The sequence below is a fragment of the Calonectris borealis genome, chromosome 27 (genome assembly GCF_964195595.1).
Source record: "Calonectris borealis chromosome 27, bCalBor7.hap1.2, whole genome shotgun sequence".
NCBI classification, from domain to species: Eukaryota; Metazoa; Chordata; class Aves; order Procellariiformes; family Procellariidae; genus Calonectris; species Calonectris borealis.
Genome location: NC_134338.1, coordinates 6,595,389 through 6,614,091, shown reverse-complemented (window position 1 = coordinate 6,614,091; position 18,703 = coordinate 6,595,389). Strand labels below are relative to the sequence as shown.

At 65.9% G+C, this 18,703-nt stretch overlaps 2 protein-coding genes across 3 annotated transcripts; one reads left to right on the top strand and one right to left on the bottom strand.

Annotated features, from left to right (window-relative positions):
* Positions 1-1,081: 1,081 nt before the first annotated feature.
* Positions 1,082-9,901, bottom strand: YKT6 (YKT6 vesicular SNARE protein). Its single transcript, XM_075174974.1, has 8 exons — positions 9,803-9,901; positions 7,994-8,116; positions 5,034-5,116; positions 4,108-4,208; positions 3,408-3,512; positions 3,147-3,212; positions 2,549-2,650; positions 1,082-2,173 (listed from the first exon to the last, which is right to left on the bottom strand). Exons 2-8 carry the CDS (start codon positions 8,095-8,097, stop codon positions 2,138-2,140), a joined length of 597 nt encoding a protein of 198 aa, XP_075031075.1. The 5' UTR covers positions 8,098-8,116; positions 9,803-9,901; the 3' UTR covers positions 1,082-2,137.
* A 295-nt stretch (positions 9,902-10,196) lies between these two features.
* Positions 10,197-18,278, top strand: GCK (glucokinase). 2 transcript variants are annotated; one of them, XM_075174611.1, is made up of 10 exons: positions 10,197-11,662; positions 14,219-14,381; positions 14,521-14,675; positions 14,878-14,997; positions 15,088-15,183; positions 15,408-15,507; positions 16,351-16,534; positions 16,817-16,972; positions 17,655-17,888; positions 17,976-18,278. In XM_075174611.1, exons 1-10 carry the CDS (start codon positions 11,618-11,620, stop codon positions 18,118-18,120), a joined length of 1,398 nt encoding a protein of 465 aa, XP_075030712.1. In that variant the 5' UTR covers positions 10,197-11,617; the 3' UTR covers positions 18,121-18,278. The 2 variants fall into 2 exon arrangements, with proteins under 2 accessions (XP_075030712.1, XP_075030713.1); XM_075174612.1 differs by lacking the exons at positions 10,197-11,662; positions 14,219-14,381; positions 14,521-14,675; ... (1 more) ...; positions 15,088-15,183; positions 15,408-15,507 and having other exon boundaries at positions 16,471-16,524.
* The last annotated feature ends 425 nt before the right edge of the window (positions 18,279-18,703 follow it).

Sequence of the window (18,703 nt, the reverse complement as noted above, 5' to 3'; positions counted from 1 at the left end):
AAGACCAGGCACCCAGCACCCCGTTTCCCCCTCCCCGGGCAGACGGGTGGCTGGATGCCAGTTCCGGGTGCTGGTGGGTTTTAAGCAGGGGTGAGGGGGTTGGGGGGATGTGGGTGCCACGTAACGGGGCTGGGGGGCGGCCGGGGGGGCTGCGTCCCAGGCGGCGGGGATCGGGGCGGGGGGATCGGGGGGATCCAGCCAGCACTGACGCAGCATCGAAAGCACTTTAGACTAAGAGAACGGGTCTCTTAGGGGGCACAGGCTGCTCCGCCGGGTGCCGGGGTCCCCCCACCGCTCCCCCCCCCCCACCGCGGCACAGGGCAGCGCTCCCGGCTCCGGCCAAGGGCGTTTGCTCCCCTCCCGCACCCCCTCCCCTGGCCAGCGCTCGGGGGGGACCCCCGTCTCCCCCCGACTCCCCTTCCCCGGGGGAGGCATCACCCCGCTCCGGGCGCCCTGGGGCTCGGCCACGTCTTTTCCCCCGGGGTTCCCCCTTCCTCCATCTCCGCGTTGGAGGAGCCGTCTGTCGCTGGGGGCTGTTTTTGGCTGGGGGGGGTGGGGGTGGGCGTGGGGGGGGGGGGGTGCGGGTGGGAGGGCCGGGGGATATTTTTTTTTTTTTTAATTATTATTCTTCTTCTTTTTTTTCTGCATGCCCTTTGCGCGGGAGCAAACCTCGGGCGCTAACGCTGTATGTCGAGGAGCTGAGCTGAGCTGTTACTGTCCCATGAATGCCGGTGGATCGTTGCCAAATTTTTCTCTTCTCCTCCCCCTTTTCTCTCATTCTTTTTCCGTCCCTGGCCCCCCCCCCCCCCCCCCCCGGCATATTCCCCCCTCCCTCCCCAACCCCTTCGTCTTTTCTTTCTGAGCCTTGTAAGTGTAAAAGATGACTCTGATTTCGTTTTTGTCTCGGGAAAACTGCAAATAAATTATGAGGAAAAACACCTGACCAAAAAAACCAATAACCGGAGTGAATCCGTAGCTGCCGGTTTGCCCCGGGTGCCCACGGGGAAGCCCCGTGCCCATGCCCGGCCCCGGCCCCGGCTCAGTTCCCACCCCGGGACGCTGCAAAGAGTGGGAGCCGGGCTACAACCGCCAAAGACATCTTTATCTGCCGCTCCGCGGCCCGCGGCACAGAAACGACAGGCAACACCGATCACGATACAATCTCAAGCAAAAGCTTTTTCCCTTGCCGAGGAGGAGGAAGAGGAGGCAGCGAAGGCTGCTGCGCCTAGGCTGATGGGAGCTGGGGGGGGGTCTCCGAGCCGCAGGGAAGCCAGGCAAACCCCCTGGCCGCCCCCGGGCCGCGCTCCCCTCCTGCCAGCGCAGGGACCTGGGCACTGGGACTGGTTTCCAGCTGCCTCAGCTTCCCTCTCCCCTGCCGGCAGCTGGGGGGGCTCAGACACGTCCCCAGGCAGCGCAATGGGGGACAGACCCCCCCCCCCAGTTACCCAAGGGCTGCCCAAGCCCCCCCCCAGTCCCAGCTCAGCCCCACACCACCACCCAAGCAAGGGAAGGGGCCCGGAGGTGACCCCCTCCCCGTCACCCCTTCCCCACAGCTTCCAGTTCTCCGGAAGAGCTGCCCAGGGAGGCAACGGGTGAGAACCCCGCAGTGAGCAGCCCCCACCAGAGGAAAGCCCCTCGTCTTCCCACCCCTCTCCCACCCCCCTGGGCTCACTCTTAGGACACAAATACATAAAAGACCCCCCCCCAGCAGCCCCGGGCAGCACAGGGGGGAGCCCCGGCTCCTCTCTCCCCGACTGCCCCGGGCCGGCGGTGCCGGGACGCCGGGGCGCTGGTTAGTGTTACAGGCGCGAAGGCAGGGGAGGGCGCGTGGCCGGGCACCCCGTGGTCCAAGCCGCCCTCGGGAAAAGCGAGGGCAGCGGGTCTCCGGTGCTCCCCCCACCCCGCGGGGTGCCGGCCCGATGCCGGCCTCGGCATCCCCTCGAGATGGAAAAAAAAAAAAAAAAAAAAGTCACGTAAGCCCGCGGCGCCGAGGACGCCCAGCCCCGGCCCCGGCCGCCGCAGCGCAGCCCAGGCCTGGGAACCCCCCCTGCGCTCCTGCTGTCTGTCCTGGGTGCGGTCGAGGTCCGAAGGGGAACGAAGGCCTGGTGCTCCGGAGCAGGAGACCCCGGGCTCCGCGTCACATGATTTCACAGCACGAGTTCTGCTTTCGGGCCTGGGAAGAGAAGGAAAACCGGCAGTGACGCTGGCTGCCGCTCCCCCAGGGCCAAGGGGGGGCCCAGAGCCGCCCACCCGGGGGGTCCACGTAGCCCTCCTCCCGCCGGGACGAGCCAGCGTGGTCCCAGCCCTCGCGGCACAGACCTGGCCCCCTCAGCCATCCCCGTAGCCTGCGCCAGGAACCACCGCAGCCGGGGTTTGGGCAACCGAGCTCCCTCCAGGTCCAAAGCAGCTGCGCCAGCGGACGGTGGTCCTTGCCTGGCACCCACATCCTCTGCCCCGGGGGGTTTATTCTGCCCTTCCCCGGTCCCAGGCCACCCCTGGCTCCTCGGGGAGGGGGTGACCCTCCCCTGGGATGAAAATCCACACTCACAGTTTTGTAGAAGGCTTTGGACTGTGCCCCGAGCACCTCCGATTTGGAGACCAAGTCGTCCAGCTTCTCCCCTCGCTCCAGCAGCGACTCCATGGTGTTGTGCTGCCGAAAGAAAGCGGCGCTGACCCACGGCGCCGGCACCCGGGGCCCTCCCCGCTCCCTCCCCAGCCCCGAGCAGAAGACGGAGGTGCCACCACGTCCCCACCCGCACCCCACCCGAGCCTCTGCCTTTCCACAGCTGCCCCAGCCCCGCAGCGAGGGAAGGAGCAATCCCAGCCCCAATAAAGATGGGAAGGTCGCCATGACCGGGAGGAAAAGGGCCCCCAGGGAAGGGGGCAGCACACGCAGGTCATTTGAAGCAGAAGACGCTGCGTGACACCGCACAGGGAAGGGACCGCGGTTCGGAGGAGGGAAGCAGAGGGGGGTCAGTGCCCTGGGGCTTGCGCTGGGCCAGCCCGGAGGGACGGGAAGAGGAGAGGAAGCTCCCACAGCACCAGGAACGTCTCTGGGGGATGGAGAAGGCAGGATGGCCCCACCCGAGCCCCCCCAAACGGGCATCCCCACGGCCCCGAGCAGGCGAGCCCGGCGTCCTCCTCACCAGGATGATTTTGGTCTCGTCCAGCTCCGCCTGGACTCTGGTCATCGGGTCGGCATCCCGGGGGTTCTCGGAGAAAAACACCACGGTGTTGGCACCGCCGCCGCAGGGACGCCAGCGCTCCCCAGGCCACGGCCCCGCAGCACCCCCGGTGTCCCGGTACACGCCGGGGCGTCACCCACGCTTCCGCCTCCAGTCCCGGGGGCCATGGGGAGCGTTTCCCGGCCTCCGCGCAGGACCCGCGGGGTCCCGGGGGGGCCGTACCTGGTATTTACTGAGGTACCCGTCCAAGGCCGCGTAGCTGATGGTCGCTGGGGATCCTGAAGGCCAGTCGATTTTGCTGACCTGCCTGGAGAATTCATCCAGCACCTGCGACGAAGGAAGCGGGCAGTTACTGCCCGGCGGTTCCGCCTGCGGGGCCACGGCAGCCAGAAGGGATTTTTCTCCTCAAAAAAGGAGATTTTTTTGCCTCCTTCTTGTTCCCTTTTGAACGAACCAAGGGAAGAGAGAAAAATCGACTTCCTCATCAAACAACCCACAGAGCAGTGCCCACGCCAGGCAGGGACGGCCGTCCCCAACTGTCCCCAAAGCCCCGTGCCCTGCCAGGGCGGCCAGACACATCATCACCGGTTTGTGGTGGCAATGCCGGGAGTGCAGCTGCACCCAGTTTTCCTGCATAAAAGCCAAGCCAGACGGGGAGGACGGGGTGTTTGTGAGGCCAACGCCTGGGCTGGCAGCAGATCGGAGCTGGGACTAAGTCCCAGCGGGCAAAGCCGAGTCACTGCACAGCCTGGAAGTCTTCGGGCTGGTCAGATCCCGCTCAGCTCAGCTCTGATGTCACCCAGCTAATTAGCAGGAGGGTCATTTCCTTGTCACAGTGTGAGCACGAGATCTGGAGGAGCTCCCCGGAGCAGCCCCGCCGCAGACTGTCGCCTCCAGAGCTGCTCCCAGCCCGTGCGCTCACCTTGTCCAGCAAGGTGAAGCAAACCCGCTGCGGATACTCGTTATCTGCAATCACCACTCCGGCCAGCCCGTCGTTCCGGACGTACACGTGGCAGAGGTATTCTGGGCAGAGAATTCACGTCAGAGAGGCAGCGGGAAGGTCCAGAGCCTCCCCCAGCGCCCGCCACCTCCCACCCGGCCCCGGCAGCTCTTCCACGACTGAAGAATTGCACTGGAAGTTTTAATTCAGCGACCGCGTTTCCTGGGATTTCATTAGGAGAGCAGAAAGGGCTCGAGGGAGGATCAAAAATCAGCCCCAAATTGTGCTTCAGCAGGTTACCGCAGCCTGGCCGCGTGGTGCGGGCCACGACGCTAACTTTCCAGGGCAGCAGGTACTGCCGGAGTTAAAGAAAAACCAAAGGGGGAAGCGCTCAGCCTGATTTTAATAAATAACAACTTGTCACAAGGCTGGAGCGTCATTAAAGAGGCCGCAGCAGCCACCTCCAGGCCGCACCCCGCGCGTCTCAGGGTCCGGGAGCAGGGCAGGGAGGCTGGAGGTGAGGCCAGAGATCGCGGTACGGAGCCCGGACTCGCACGGCAGAGCTCGAGGGAGAGGGGAAGGAGGCTGCGCCGGCGCAGCCGCCCCTCGGGGGATGGCAGCTGCCGCGCAGGACAGGACAAAGCCGGGAAGCTGAGGGGCGGCAGCCCGACAGCTCCAGGGGTCCCAAGGGGGGCAAGGAGCGTAAGGAAGCTCGGAGGCGGCAGCTGGCTGTCCCGCAGGTCCCTGTTCTCCCTGTAACCTCTCCCTCGGGGCGGGCTGGGCTCAGCCACCTCACGCCTTTAGCGTTACTCACCCGGGCGCTGTTTTGAGATCTCGTTTTGTTATCATAAACGGACAAGGAACGAAGCACGTGCGGCTGCACGTGTGACCCCAGGTTGTCCTCTTACCTTGCTCCTTGACGGAGGCTCTGCTGCCCAGCTCCGAGCGCTCCACAATCAGCTGGCTCGTGAAGGTCATGAATTCCTGCACGCTGCAAACACAAAGCGTCGGCATTCGAGGCTGCGAGGGGAACCGGGTCTGCGGGAGCTGCATGTGGGCCAGAGAGCTACTAGGGTGCTGGTGCAGCAGTGACGGGGGAGATCATCTGTCCCACAGGTCCCCGGCGTTTTGAGTGGACTGAAACCCTCCCCCACGACCCTACTGCCACGTTTGGGTGGTGGGGACGTGGCCGAGCCGTGGGTTTTCCTCGGGGAAGAGGCCGGACCCTGCACCTACGCAGAGCTGCAGCCACCACTCAAACATCTCCAGCTTCGCCGGGTCCCGGGGAGCACCCACATCCCTCCGGCCGCAGCGAGCGACTCGCGTCCTTGGGCTGAACTTGCTTTTTGGTGATTGTGCAGAAAGTAAAACGCCGTTGAACCACGGATCTGCCTGGTTAAAGCCTGATGAGCGGCTATGCCCTGCTCACATGCGGCGAGGGGCTGCCCGGGCGCTCCGGTTCCTTCCCTCGCCTGAGCTTTTAGCCCGGGCTTGGGGCCCTTCCCCAAATCGCCAGCGACCCGCGGAGGCTGCTCGACCCGCAAACACACCTCACCTGCCTACCAGTTTGATCAAAGTTAAGGAACATGGTGAATTCAGACTCGCTCTAAGTCTGGATCACACTCCCGAGCCCCGCCTCGAGCCCTGCCAAAGAGGCTTCTCACCTAAACCCCCTTCTTCACCCCACAGCAAAAGAAAAGAGGCCAAAAGTCACGGGCAAGCGCAAAATAAATCTGTTCCCAGCGCACGCCGGGATTAAGGAACGTGAGGCGACAAATTCCCCACTTCAGCTGGGAAGTCCCAGGAAGGGAAACCTGTCAGAGCTCAGATTACAGAGTTTGCTCAAACACCCCCCACACCTACGGCTCCCGCTCGGGAGCTCCACGTGACGCCGAGGAAATGTCAGCGAACACGGGCACCGGCGCGGCAGAAACCGCAGCCTCCCTCGCTGCCTTCCGCCGCTGGAAGCAACTCCAGAACGGGGATTTGCCTCTCGCAGTTTACGTATCCCTTAGGGATGTTTTGCATTTCTCCCAGCCCCGACGTCAGGCGATCAGATGCCGGCTCCACTGAGACTCCGAACCGTCGGGTTTCCAGGCGCTGCAGGGAAAAGACGGGCCCAAACGTTTCTTAACATCAAACTTCAGCAGAAACAGAGGACCAGCACATTCCTCCTGGTCCGGGGGATCTGCTGGCAGCCGCAGCCCCCGCCGCCGCAATTCCAGTATTTCACAGTATTCCTGGAGGAATCGGCCACCTCACGCCGCGTTCCTGACCCTCCCAAATTCTCCGGCAGACGTTCGACGGCAGACACCCCGCGCTGGCACGGCCGGGCCGGCCCCGTCCTCCTGCCCAGCAGGTTCTCACGGCTCCCAGGAACCACAACCGCATTTATCCCAGATTCAAACCCCAAACCCGACTCTCTGGTAACTCCACAGCCTCCAAAAACGTACACGCAGCATTTTTAACCCAAACTTAGGTTAATCACACCTTAAATATCACACCTAGGCTGCGCTCTCGCAGGCTCTGAGACGCGAGCAGCCCCTCCGAGCACGACCAGGGAACGGGCTCAGGACAAGGATTAACCACCAGAGAAAAGCTGCGAGATAAGGAGCACAGACACCCCCTCACCCTCCGTAAAAGGCATCGCCGTTTCCAAAAAGCCAAGACTTTTTAAGCAAAGAAATAGCCAACTGCCGGAGAAGCGGCACTTCTGGCTGTAGCCGACGGCAAAAACCACATGAGGAATTTTCTCAGGATTTGGTAAATCAAGAGCTGCGACTACAAAGCGATTTGGGTTTTTAAGAGATTACTTCACCCGCCGCAATCCCTCTTCAAGCGCGTGCGTTGGCAGCGCTGGCACAGCTCCTTTATCCCTCTCGCATATTTGGCTAAGAGAATATTTTTTAAGACAATCTTACTTCAGTATTTTCTCCTTTATCACTGGAATTGCAGAACCAAATGTTCTCGACGCTCCATAAGATCTTGGCAGAGATGGGGCATGGAAAATTTGAGTCCCGTCGGTGAGTATTTCCTAAAGCTTTTATTGTCCGGAGCCGGGGGCCGAGAAATGAGCTGTTTCACAACAGGCACCTGCTTTATTTTACAACTTTTAGAGGTTTTTGGGAGCTCTCCTCAGCTGCAAGCGCAAGGGGCAGCTGCTGAGAGAGCTCCGCCACCTCTGTGTGCGCACAGAGCGGGCAGCGGGACACCCGGGAGCCTGGATCGGCGTTCGGGGCTCACCCGAAGCCGACAGAATAACCCGAGCGGATGTTTGTGGGCTGGGAAAAGTTTCAGATTAGACCAAATAAAAAGATACCGGAGGTGTCAGGCGAGCCTCGTTAGTCTGAGACACAGACAATCCTCCTCCCACTCGCCTCTCACGCCCCAGGAGCCGCCGTGACTACCAGGTTTAGGCACTCGCTGGAGGGAGAACAGCTGACCCGAGCGCTCGGGGTGTTTCCCTGCACCCCAATTTTGTCGCTTGGCTACGGTGGATGATTTACCAAGTCAAACCTGACCTCCTGCTGCCGGCCCTGGGCGGCTCTTAGGGGAAACGAGGTTTTGCTCTCTTCCCGAAGCTGAAAAATGGCTCAAAGTGGATTTTGCAGCACTGAACGGCGCGCGCAGGGTCACAGCTCCCCAGGGGAGCGTCTCTGGTGGGTTTAGCCCTTAGGAGAAGCCTGTTACTGCTGCCACTTCATCCCCGGTGACGCAGCAGCAGAATGTGGAAGAAAACTCCCCAAAAGCTTCTACTCGCTCTCCCCAAGGTCCTGCCCAAGCCACGCGCCAGCCTCGCAGCGCCCAGGGGAGATTCCGCCCCTCCCCAAAATCTGCCTCGGGAGGTTCTGGCACTCCAGGCACCCACCTGGACCTCTGGAAGAAGTTGAAAGTGGAGACGTCGTAGGCAGCTTTCAGTAAATGCACTTTGGGGTCTCCTTTGTAAAGGACACTTAGGCTGTAGAGCCTCATGGCGGCGTCACCCGCTGTCCTGGGCGGAGGAAGGAGACGGGGGGTGAGAGAGGGGCCGGGCTGCCGCCAGGCTCGGAGCCCAGGCGGCCGGTGGGGTCCCCCCTCTCCGCCGCGTGGCTGGGCCTCAACGGGCCCCTTCCTTCCGCCCCGGCGGTTGGGGCCCCCCCAGCGTCCCCCAAACCCGTCCTCCGGCCTTTAAACGCCAGCCAAGGCGCCCTGTGCTCACCCACCGCCCGGCACCCCCAGAGCACACCCCACCACCCACCCCTCGCCTCGCCAGGCCCAAGCCCCCCCAGCCAGGACGGCCCAGCAATGGCCCCTGGCCCGCCGATCTCCCTCTGCTCCCCAGTATAGCCCAGTCCAGTCCCCCATCCCCGGTATAGCCCAGCTAGCCCGGTCCCCCAGCCCCGGTATAACCCAGCTAGCCCGGTCCCCCAGCCCCGGCATAACCCAGCTAGCCCGGTCCCCCAGCCCCGGTATAGCCCAGCTAGCCCGGTCCCCTGCCCCGGTATAGCCCAGCTAGCCCGGTCCCCTGCCCCGGTATAGCCCAGCTAGCCCGGTCCCCCAGCCCCGGCATAACCCAGCTAGCCCGGTCCCCCAGCCCCGGCATAACCCAGCTAGCCCGGTCCCCCAGCCCCGGCATAACCCAGCTAGCCCGGTCCCCCAGCCCCGGCATAACCCAGCTAGCCCGGTCCCCCAGCCCCGGCATAACCCAGCTAGCCCGGTCCCCTGCCCCGGTATAACCCAGCTAGCCCGGTCCCCTGCCCCGGTATAACCCAGCTAGCCCGGTCCCCTGCCCCGGTATAGCCCAGCTAGCCCGGTCCCCTGCCCCGGTATAGCCCAGCTAGCCCGGTCCCCCAGCCCGGGCATAACCCAGCTAGCCCGGTCCCCCAGCCCCGGTATAGCCCAGCTAGCCCGGTCCCCCACCCCCGGTATAGCCCAGCTAGCCCGGTCCCCCAGCCCCGGTATAGCCCAGCTAGCCCGGTCCCCCACCCCCGGTATAGCCCAGCTAGCCCGGTCCCCCAGCCCCGGTATAGCCCAGCTAGCCCGGTCCCCTGCCCCGGTATAGCCCAGCTAGCCCGGTCCCCCAGCGCCGGTATAGCCCAGCTAGCCCGGTCCCCCAGCCCCGGTATAGCCCAGCTAGCCCGGTCCCCCACCCCCGGTATAGCCCAGCTAGCCCGGTCCCCCGCCCCGGTATAATCCAGCTAGCCCGGTCCCCTGCCCCGGTATAGCCCAGCTAGCCCGGTCCCCCACCCCCGGTATAGCCTAGCTAGCCCGGTCCCCCGCCCCGGTATAATCCAGCTAGCCCGGTCCCCCTGCCCCGGTATAGCCCAGCTAGCCCGGTCCCCCAGCCCCGGTATAGCCCAGCTAGCCCGGTCCCCCAGCCCCGGTATAGCCCAGCTAGCCCGGTCCCCCAGCCCCGGTATAGCCCAGCTAGCCCGGTCCCCCAGCCCCGGTATAGCCCAGCTAGCCCGGTCCCCCACCCCCGGTATAGCCCAGCTAGCCCGGTCCCCTGCCCCGGTATAGCCCAGCTAGCCCGGTCCCCTGCCCCGGTATAGCCCAGCTAGCCCGGTCCCCCGTCCCAGTACAACCCAGTCTCCACCCAGGTACAGCCCAGCTCTCCCCCCCGATCTCCCCCCCGCGCCGCTAGACCGGCCCCTCCCGGCCCAACCCCCTCCCGGCCCCCCGGCCCGTCCCGCGGTACCGGCGGCTCCGGAACTGGCCGTGAGGAGGCGGCGGCCGACGGGGGAATGAGCCCGACCCGGAAGCAGAACCGCGGCGGCCGGAAGTGACACCGATCCCGGGCAACTGCCACGGGGCCTCGCCCGCTCTGCGCACGCGCCGACTCCGCCCCGCCCTCTCAGCCTCTTGACCAATAAGCGCCTGCCTCTCCCTCCGGCCTCGCCTCACCGCCGCTCCCGGCCCGCCTCCGAGCTGCACAGCCAATCAGCGCCGCCCTGGCGTCATGGGGCGGGGCGTCTTCCTCAGCACCGCCAGCGGGGGGCGCTCTATCCCGGCGTCCTTTGCGCGGGGGGCGAGGGGGCTGGGGCCTGTGTGGGGCGGGGGGTCCCGGCGTGGGCCCCCCCTCGGGGCCCCTCTGTGGGGGGTGGGGTCTCCCCGCGGGGCGTGGGGGCCCCCCTGTGGGGTGGCTTCTCCCCACGGCCTTGGGGGGGGGCCCCTCGGGGGGGACTGGGCTCTCCCCCACCCCGGTGTGGGGCTGCCCCCTCCCCGTGGCCTGGGGACCCACCCGCGGGGTGAGGCCGGCTCTGCGGGGCTGTTCTGCCCAAGGGTGGGACCCCTCTGTGGGTTGGGGACCCCTCTATAGGGCCCGCTGGGGCAGGGGTGCCGCGGGCAGGGTGGGGACGAGGCGCTGTGGGGTGACCCTGTCCCTGCCGTGACGCCCCCAAACCCCCTGCCCTGCCCAGAGCCCCCTCGTTCCCCCGCGGGGCTGCCAGCCCCCCCCAGCGCCCATCCAGGCTGCCTGGGGGACCCTTCCTTCTCCCTCCCCAGCTCCGTGTCCGAGGGGATGCCGCCACGGAGCGACACCGGCAGGATTTGGGGTCCGCCCATGGCCGGGAGCATCCTCTTGCCCGTCGGCACCCCCGTAAGCCGGCGTTTCCCCAGGTGCCCCCCAACGCTTGGCTGACGGCACCGATCCGGGGATAAGAGGGCACCGCCACGTCCCCGTCCCCCAAAACCGGCGGCTGTCCGCGCTCTGCCGCGGCGCCCGGCATCGATCCCAGCGTCGCTTTTCCCATCCTGGGGGCACGGAGCACTTCCCAGTCACCCTCGCCCCTCGCCGGGCGGCCGTAACCTTTGTCATCGAGCGACCGGCTCCTCCGGCCCGGCGCGGTCTCCATGGGAGCGTGCCGGGTTGCTAAGCCGTCCGGTGGAGTGCTTGCCACCGCCGCCAGGACATCGAGCCGTTGATATGACAACTGGAGCGGGGACACGGGTGGCCCGGGGCGTGGTGCTTCGCATGACGGGGCCAGCGGCCCCCGGCGGGGAGGGGTCCCGGCCAAGCCTCGTCGCCGAGCCGGGACTTCCCCGCTGGCCGTAGAAACCCACCGGGTTGGGCTCCCGACCCCTCGCCACGCTGAAAACCACCCGGCGCACGCCGGTAAATAAATTTACCGGTGAAAGGAAGCGAGCGGGGAGAGCGCGACCCGCATCCCCCCCGGCACAAAGGATGTGGGGCGAGAGGGCTGAGCCCACCGGGGCGCCGGGCCCCTCTCCCTGCCCCTCCGCTTGAGGGTCCGGAGGCCGGGGGGGGGGGGGAAAGATCGGGACCCCCCCCTCAGCGGGTGCTGGAGAGGAGGCGGCCGCCGGCGGACGTCGGATGAGATAAAGCGGCGAAAGTGGAGCATCCCCCGGCGGAGCGAGGGACGGAGCAGCCCAGCGCCGGCCGGACGACTGCCGGGACGGGGAAGGGGGCTCGCTCCCCGGGCCAGGCGCGGCGGCGGGGTGCCCGGGGGGGACGGCTCGGCCCGCAGCCCACCCCGCCCCGACGGCTGCCCCCATGCTGGATCACCGAGCCAGGATGGAGAGCGGCAGGAAGGAGAAGGTGAGGCCATCGCCGGGGCGATCTTGGGGGGGACTGGTGGGGAGACAGGGTGGGGGGCACGCGGCGGGTGCAGGGAGCGGCGCGGATCCTCCCCGGGGCTGCCAGCCATCCCTGCGGCGAGCGGCCGGGCGCTGCGAGCATCTCCCGCCGGGCAAGGTACCCCTCGGGGACGGAGATAGCCGGGGGCTGGCGGGTCGGACGTCGGCTTCGGGGGGTGAAGCCATGCAGCCTGGGGACAGCCCCGACGTGCCCGGGGAGTCCCCGTCCCCGAGGTCACCCCCCAGCGCTCTCCGGGGAGGGGACTCGGCGCCGTAAGCCAGGGCTCTGCGTTTTGGTGCGCCGGGTCTCGGCACGGCACGGAGCTGGGAGCGTCTGTGGGACCACGGCTCCTGGCCGGGATGCTCCTGCCGTCCAGGCATCGCCGTTGGCATCTTGCTGCCGTCCCCGGGATGAGATGGGGCCCGTCACCTCCTTCGGCTGGTTGTCACGTTGGCACCAAGGCACCCAGGAGGACGGCACCCGGCTCATCCCCGACCAAATGTGGGCTGGGGGCAGCTGCTCCCGTCTCCTCTCCCGGGTGGATTGAGCTCATGGGGCCGTGCCATGGGTGAGGACAGGGAGGTGCTTCCCCGCTGCGGACTGGGATGTCCAAGGGGACACCGAGGGGACACGGCACGTGCTGGGGGCAGGAGCGCGTGGCTGGCAGAGTCGGGCATCACCAGGCACCGCAGCCTTCGGCCGCGCGGTTTCCAGCTTTGTCCCCTTTGTGGGATGTGTCAGAGCAAACACTTTCCTTGGGAAGGCGAGGGCCGGTTTCGGTCGCATGGGAAGAGCCAAATCCCACCGAGGAAGAGCCAAACCCATCGTTATGGAGGCGAGAGACGGGATGAGGTGGGACACGCGGCACCTGAAATGGAAAAAACGTTGGAGAAATAAAACTCAGACCCTTGGGTGCCCTCCTCGGGTGCCGGCTCTGGGGACAGGGACCCTTTGGCCGTGGCAAATTTGGTGTTGACGTGCCGAACGGTGCCGCGGGATGGCTTTGCGCTGAATCCCTTCAGCCAGTGACTCGGGCGAGATGGTCGAATCCAGCTCCATGCTTTTCCTGGCAGGATTTTTCCAACCATCCCAGGCTGAACACCCTTGGGCTGCCCCGGCCCCTTTCCGGGGTGGCCGGCGGCATTCCCTGGCACGGCAGCGTCCTCTGTGGTGCAGCCGCGTCTCTTGGCATCTTGAGACACCTCGGGGGTTCAGGGTTGATGGAGCACTGGGGCAGACTGGGGAGGATGGCTGGGGAGGTGCTGGGGTGCTGGGATCCCACCCGGCTGTGGGTGGTGGCTGAGGCCGGCCCAAGCGCGAGGGCTCTGCCAGGCAGGAGCTTTCGGGGCGAGGAGATATTTGGGATCAGCCCCCGCTCGGGGGGCTGGAGGCTGAGGGACGGCGTTCGGGGCTGGGTGAGGTATCAGGATGCACTGGGGGGGATCGGGGTGAGCGGCCGCAGGTTTGGCGGAGCCGAGGTGGTGGGTGCTCTCCTAATGCCGGAATTACCCGAACCACATCCCAAAGCCTTTTACAGAGCCCCCCACCCTGAAACACATCAGGAAAGGGCAGCAGCCTCGAGGAAAACATCCGTCTGCCGGTGAAAGTGCAAGCAGGAGCGTTTTAAGCTTGCCCGGATCCCGGTGACTAATGAGCCCTCTAATGCTGCCGGCTGCATCTGGCCGAGCAGCGAGCGCTCGCTCTCCCCCCGGCTCCATCTGACAGCCCGGGGCTGCCTGCCCCCGATTACGTGCCGTGGCTAATGGAGGCTGCGCCAGCGGCGGAGCCCGGGGTTGCTACGTAAAGGGTAAATACAGGTCCTGCCTGCCAGGCGCTTCCCTCGAGTGGGCCCTGCGATTCTCCCTGGTAGCGAGGCAAGGGAGCATTTCCCGATAATACTCTTTGTATCCTGCCCGCGGTCCTGCCCGCCCGCCCGCCCTTGCACCAGGTTTGATGGGTGGAAAATGGTACCCACGGTTCCCGGGGGGGGATACAGGGAGAGGGATGCTCCCGAGGGATCGAGGAGGACGCAGCATCCTCGTCACAGACACGGAGGGGTCCCACATCCTGAGTGGGAGCCGCTGAGCTCCTAAACGGCATCGCTGGAAGCACTCCTTGCTGGGAAAGACCCTGGGATTCAACGGGTTGGGATGTCCCAGGTCACTGGTCCGAGCCCTGCTGGAACGGCGCCAGCTTCAATGCAACCGACCGAGCTCGCGGAAAATAACTGGCTGAAGGCGACGGCACGGGGACCCCTGTGCCGACCGCAGACGTCTCGCCGGCAGCGGTGGGAGAGGATTTGGAGCAGCGGTTCATTCCAGTCCTGTGGATTCGCTAGCGAGTCCGTTAGGTTGGAGGCAGGATAGCGGAGAGATGGGATAAGGTGTTTCGGGGTGTCTGTGTGCTGATGGGGAAAACCAGCGCCAGGGGAAGGAAAATTTGGATTATTTATTGTGGTTCAGGCCACCCGCGTCCCGTATCTCCCGTCCCCAGCTGATGCCGTCTGTCCTGCTGCAGGTGGAGCAGATCCTGTCGGAGTTTCGGCTGAAGGAGGAGGACCTGAAGAAGGTGATGTACCGGATGCAAAAAGAGATGGACCGAGGGCTAAAACTGGAGACGCACGAGGAAGCCTCCGTCAAAATGCTGCCCACCTACGTCCGCTCCACACCCGAGGGCTCAGGTACGGCACTGCCGGGCTGGACGGGCATCGCTCCCGGTCCTTTGCCGCGTCACCTCTTCCCCGGACCTCGCCGAGCTCGGTGCGGGAGGCCGAGACCTGCCTGGGCCCATCAGCTTGTGGGTCCCCCCCGGCTTTGCAGAGGTCGGAGATTTCCTGTCGCTGGACCTCGGCGGCACCAATTTCCGCGTGATGCTGGTGAAAGTGGGCGAGGGGGAGGAAGGGCAGTGGAAGGTGAAGACGAAGCACCAGATGTACTCCATCCCGGAGGATGCCATGACGGGGACGGCCGAGATGGTGAGCTGGGCACTCGGGGCATCCCATCCCCTCCGGCACGGTCCCCGGCGGGTACATCCCTCGTCCCTCCAGCTGGCAGAAGCCAGGGGACGGCGGGGAGGTGGCCATGCTCGGGGGACCCGTGGTGGGGATGGTGGCCGGCTGCAGGCTGTGGGAGGACGGGGGACATTCCCTGGCGAAGGCTGGACCTCCTCTTTTCCAGCTCTTCGACTACATCTCCGAGTGCATCTCCGATTTCCTGGACAAGCACCAGATGAAGCACAAAAAGCTGCCCCTGGGCTTCACCTTCTCCTTCCCCGTGCGGCACGAAGACATCGACAAGGTGAGGGGGTGACCGGGCAGCACAAGGACTCGGGGGTCCCCGTGACCCAGCTACACCCACAGCCCCATTTCGGTCTTACCCTGGCTCCAGGGTATCCTCCTGAACTGGACCAAGGGCTTCAAAGCCTCCGGCGCGGAAGGGAACAACGTGGTTGGGCTCCTGAGAGACGCCATCAAACGGCGAGGGGTGAGATGATCGTATGGTTTGTGCTGGGACTGCAGCGGCAGGGAGACCCCGGTACCCCCGGCTGTCCCCACGACGGGGCCACTGGAGCCCAGCGTGTCCCCAGGAAGGGTCGTTCCATGTGTGTGACGCATCCTCGCCCTCGGGGACCCCTCGCCCCAGACCCGCCTGCTGTGGGACAGCCCGGCCCCCCGGCAAGATGCCAATGGTCCCTGTCCCCTTCCCAGGACTTCGAGATGGACGTGGTGGCAATGGTGAACGACACGGTGGCCACGATGATCTCCTGCTACTACGAAGATCACCGGTGCGAGGTTGGGATGATTGTGGGTAAGACGGCCCCTTCCCGCAGGGACACGCGGCAGGCGAGGGGGGGGGACCGTTCCCACGGCCCCGCTCACGCTCCCCTGCTGCGAGCAGGGGCTTGTCCTTTTTGGGGGGGGACACACCGAGGACAGGGGGGTGGCAGCAGCACCCTGCTGAGGTCTCCTGAGGTTGGGACGTCGGATGGCATCGCCTGGCCCCCAGCAGAGCGGTGGGGGCACCTTCAGGGTGGGAAGGGGGTGGTCACCGTAACGGGTCTGGTGACCCACAGCGCGGGTCTGTCCCCAAGGGACATCCTTTCTCCAGGCTGCCGGTAGCTCCGGCATCTCACCGTGTGGGTGGGGACCCACTGAAAGTGGCCAGTGCTGGCCGTGCCGGGGAGCCCGGGAGATGGGTTTGAACCCCACAGGGGAGCAGCCCCCCGCCCCCCCCCAGACCCACGCTATCTTTAGTGCCATCAACCACGCGGCCATCTGGGCTTTCCGCACCGGCTCGCGCCATCCCCTCGGCCTGGGTAAACACCGTGCCACCAGCGCCGGGCTGTTTACCAGCTCCTCCGGAGGCTGGGCTGCCCGCGCTGTGCAGCATCCAGCACCCCTGGGACCCCGCGGTGACACCCGCTGGGGACAAGCAGCCGGCCAGCGCTGCGGGGAAGGACCAGGATGGAGCAGGAGGGCTGAGCTTCCCGATCCACATCGGGATGGGGATGTACAGCTCCGAGCGCAGCCCCGCCAGCCACGGTGCTGGCTGCCCCACGGAGCCATCAGGACGGGAGGGATGTGGGTGTTGGGGGTCAGCGTTGTCCCTGGGTCACCACCACCCGGTCCCATCCCCGGTTCCCGCTGGCAGGGACGGGCTGCAACGCCTGCTACATGGAGGAGATGCAGAACGTGGAGCTGGTGGAGGGCGACGAGGGGCGGATGTGCGTCAACACGGAGTGGGGGGCCTTCGGCGCCTCGGGGGAGCTGGACGAGTTCCTCCTGGAGTACGACCGCGTGGTGGACGAGACCTCACTTAACCCCGGTCAGCAACTGTAAGGAATAGGACAGATCCAGTTCCTCTGGGCGTCCCCCCTCCATCCCCATCCGCGTCCCCTCCGCCCACCCTTCTCCTTCCCCCTGCCCACCCGAGGCCGGAGCAACCCATCACAGGTACCCCCAAAGCGGGGGTCCTTCACCCCGGCCGCCGTGCCCACGTGCGGGGGACGCGTCCGGCAAAGCGGGGGGGGGGGAAGGAAAGAGGGGGTGCCGCGGGATGTGGCCCCCCCAAGTCCCAGCCCTGACGGCCGCCCCCTTGCCTGTGTCCCCCCTCCCAGCTACGAGAAGATCATCGGGGGGAAGTACATGGGGGAGATCGTCCGGCTGGTGCTGCTGAAGCTGGTGGACGAGAACCTGCTCTTCAACGGGGAGGCCTCCGAGAAGCTCAAGACGCGCGGGACCTTCGAGACCCGCTTCGTGTCGCAGATTGAGAGGTACGGGGCTGGCAGGGCCGCGGTGGGGGGGCGGCACCCCCAAACCAGCCCGCTGCTCTGCGCCTGGGGTCTTCTGTCCTGTCACCGCACACCGGTCCAGCAGCATTGGGGTGTCTGTGCTGTCACCCCACACCAGGCTGTCCCACATGGGGGTCGCTGGTCCCATCACCCCACACCAGCCTGCTCTGACTGTCTCATATTGGGGTCCCTTGTCCCATCACCCCACACCAGGGTGTCCCACATCAGGGTCCCTGATGTCCCACATCAGGGTCACCCCATGCTAACCTGCTGTGTCCCATATTGGGGTCCCTTGTCCCATCACCCCACACCAGGGTGTCCCACATGGGGGTCCCTAGTCCCATAATCCCACGCCAGCCTGCTCTGACTGTCCCATATTGGGGTCCCTTGTCCCTTCACCCCACACCAGGGTGTCCCACATCAGGGTCCCTTGTCCCTTCACCCCACACCAGGGTGTCCCACATCAGGGTCCCTGATGTCCCACGCTCTGCTCTGTCCCATATTGGGGTCCCCATATCCTGTCACCCCACACCAACCTGCTCTGAGTGTCCCATATGGGTGTCCCCTGTCCCCTCACCCCACACCAGCCCTCTACAACTGCCCCACGCGGATCCCCGTGTCCCCCCCATCCCCTGGCCGATGCACCCCTCTCTCCCCACCCCAGCGACTCCGGCGACCGCAAGCAGATCTACAACATCCTGACGGCCTTCGAGCTGCTGCCCTCGGGGACAGACTGTGACATCGTGCGGATGGTCTGCGAGAGCGTCTCCACCCGCGCCGCCCAGATGTGCTCGGCCGGGCTGGCCGGCGTCATCAACCGCATGCGGGAAAGCCGGAGCCAGGAGACCCTCAAAATCACCGTGGGGGTCGATGGCTCCGTCTACAAGCTCCATCCCAGGTGAGGATCCCCAGGAGCCTTCCTCCCGCCGTGGTCCCCCTCCTGCATCCCCCAAGCCTTGACCCCGTTTTTTTTCCCCTCCGGCAGTTTCAAGGACCGCTTCCACGCCACGGTTCGGCAGCTGACGCCCGGCTGCGACATCACCTTCATCCAGTCGGAGGAAGGCAGCGGGCGCGGGGCCGCCCTCATCTCGGCCGTCGCCTGCAAAATGGCCTGCATGATGGGGCAGTGAGAGAGGACTCGGGTGGAGGATGAGGATGAGGATGGTGGGGGGGGGTGGGAGGACGGTGGTCCCGCTCGGAGCTCTGCGAGGAGCAGAGATGGATGCGGGAAGGGATTTGCCGCCGGCGAAGGCGGCTCCCGGCTCCCCAATAAACGGGGTTTGCATGGACTTCTCCTCTGGGGCCGCTTGAGCGAGAGCTCCTCGTCTTCCTCGTGCTTGCAGCAAGACCCCCCTATGGGGCTGCCCCACACGTGTGGGGCAGCCGAGGGTCATCCTGCACCTCCCTGGTGCCCTGTGTCCTCCCCGCTGGGGACCCAGCTGCAGGGAGCGGGACCCCCGTGTGCCTCCCCAGCCCCTTCTCTGGGGGTGAGACCCCCCCCAGAGGTGTTGGCTGAGAGATGAGGGGCTGGTTGGGGGGTACTTGGGGGTCAGGGGGAAGGAGGGGGCCAGGTCAGCCCCCACCAGTGAGCCCTGGGGGTGCAGAGACGGACTGGGGTGCGCCGGAGCTGTGCCGGATGCGGTGGGGCACCGATTTTCAGGGATCCCCTCCAGCTTTGTCCCCGCAACGGTGACAGGGTGGGGGGCAGAACCT

What these genes read in the sequence shown, in the direction of transcription:
- YKT6 (XM_075174974.1), bottom strand. Translation starts at nt 8,097, where the DNA reads ATGAGGCTCTACAGCCTAAGTGTCCTTTACAAAGGAGACCCCAAAGTG. An exon ending in AACTTCTTCCAGAGGTCCAG is followed by an intron (nt 5,117 to 7,993) that starts GTGGGTGCCTGG and finishes TTGTGTTTGCAG; the next exon opens with CGTGCAGGAATTCATGACCT. An exon ending in GGTACCTCAGTAAATACCAG is followed by an intron (nt 3,213 to 3,407) that starts GTACGGCCCCCC and finishes TTTTTCTCCGAG; the next exon opens with AACCCCCGGGATGCCGACCC.
- GCK (XM_075174611.1), top strand. Translation starts at nt 11,618, where the DNA reads ATGCTGGATCACCGAGCCAGGATGGAGAGCGGCAGGAAGGAGAAG. An exon ending in GGCACGAAGACATCGACAAG is followed by an intron (nt 14,998 to 15,087) that starts GTGAGGGGGTGA and finishes CCCTGGCTCCAG; the next exon opens with GGTATCCTCCTGAACTGGAC. An exon ending in CTTAACCCCGGTCAGCAACT is followed by an intron (nt 16,535 to 16,816) that starts GTAAGGAATAGG and finishes CCCCCCTCCCAG; the next exon opens with CTACGAGAAGATCATCGGGG.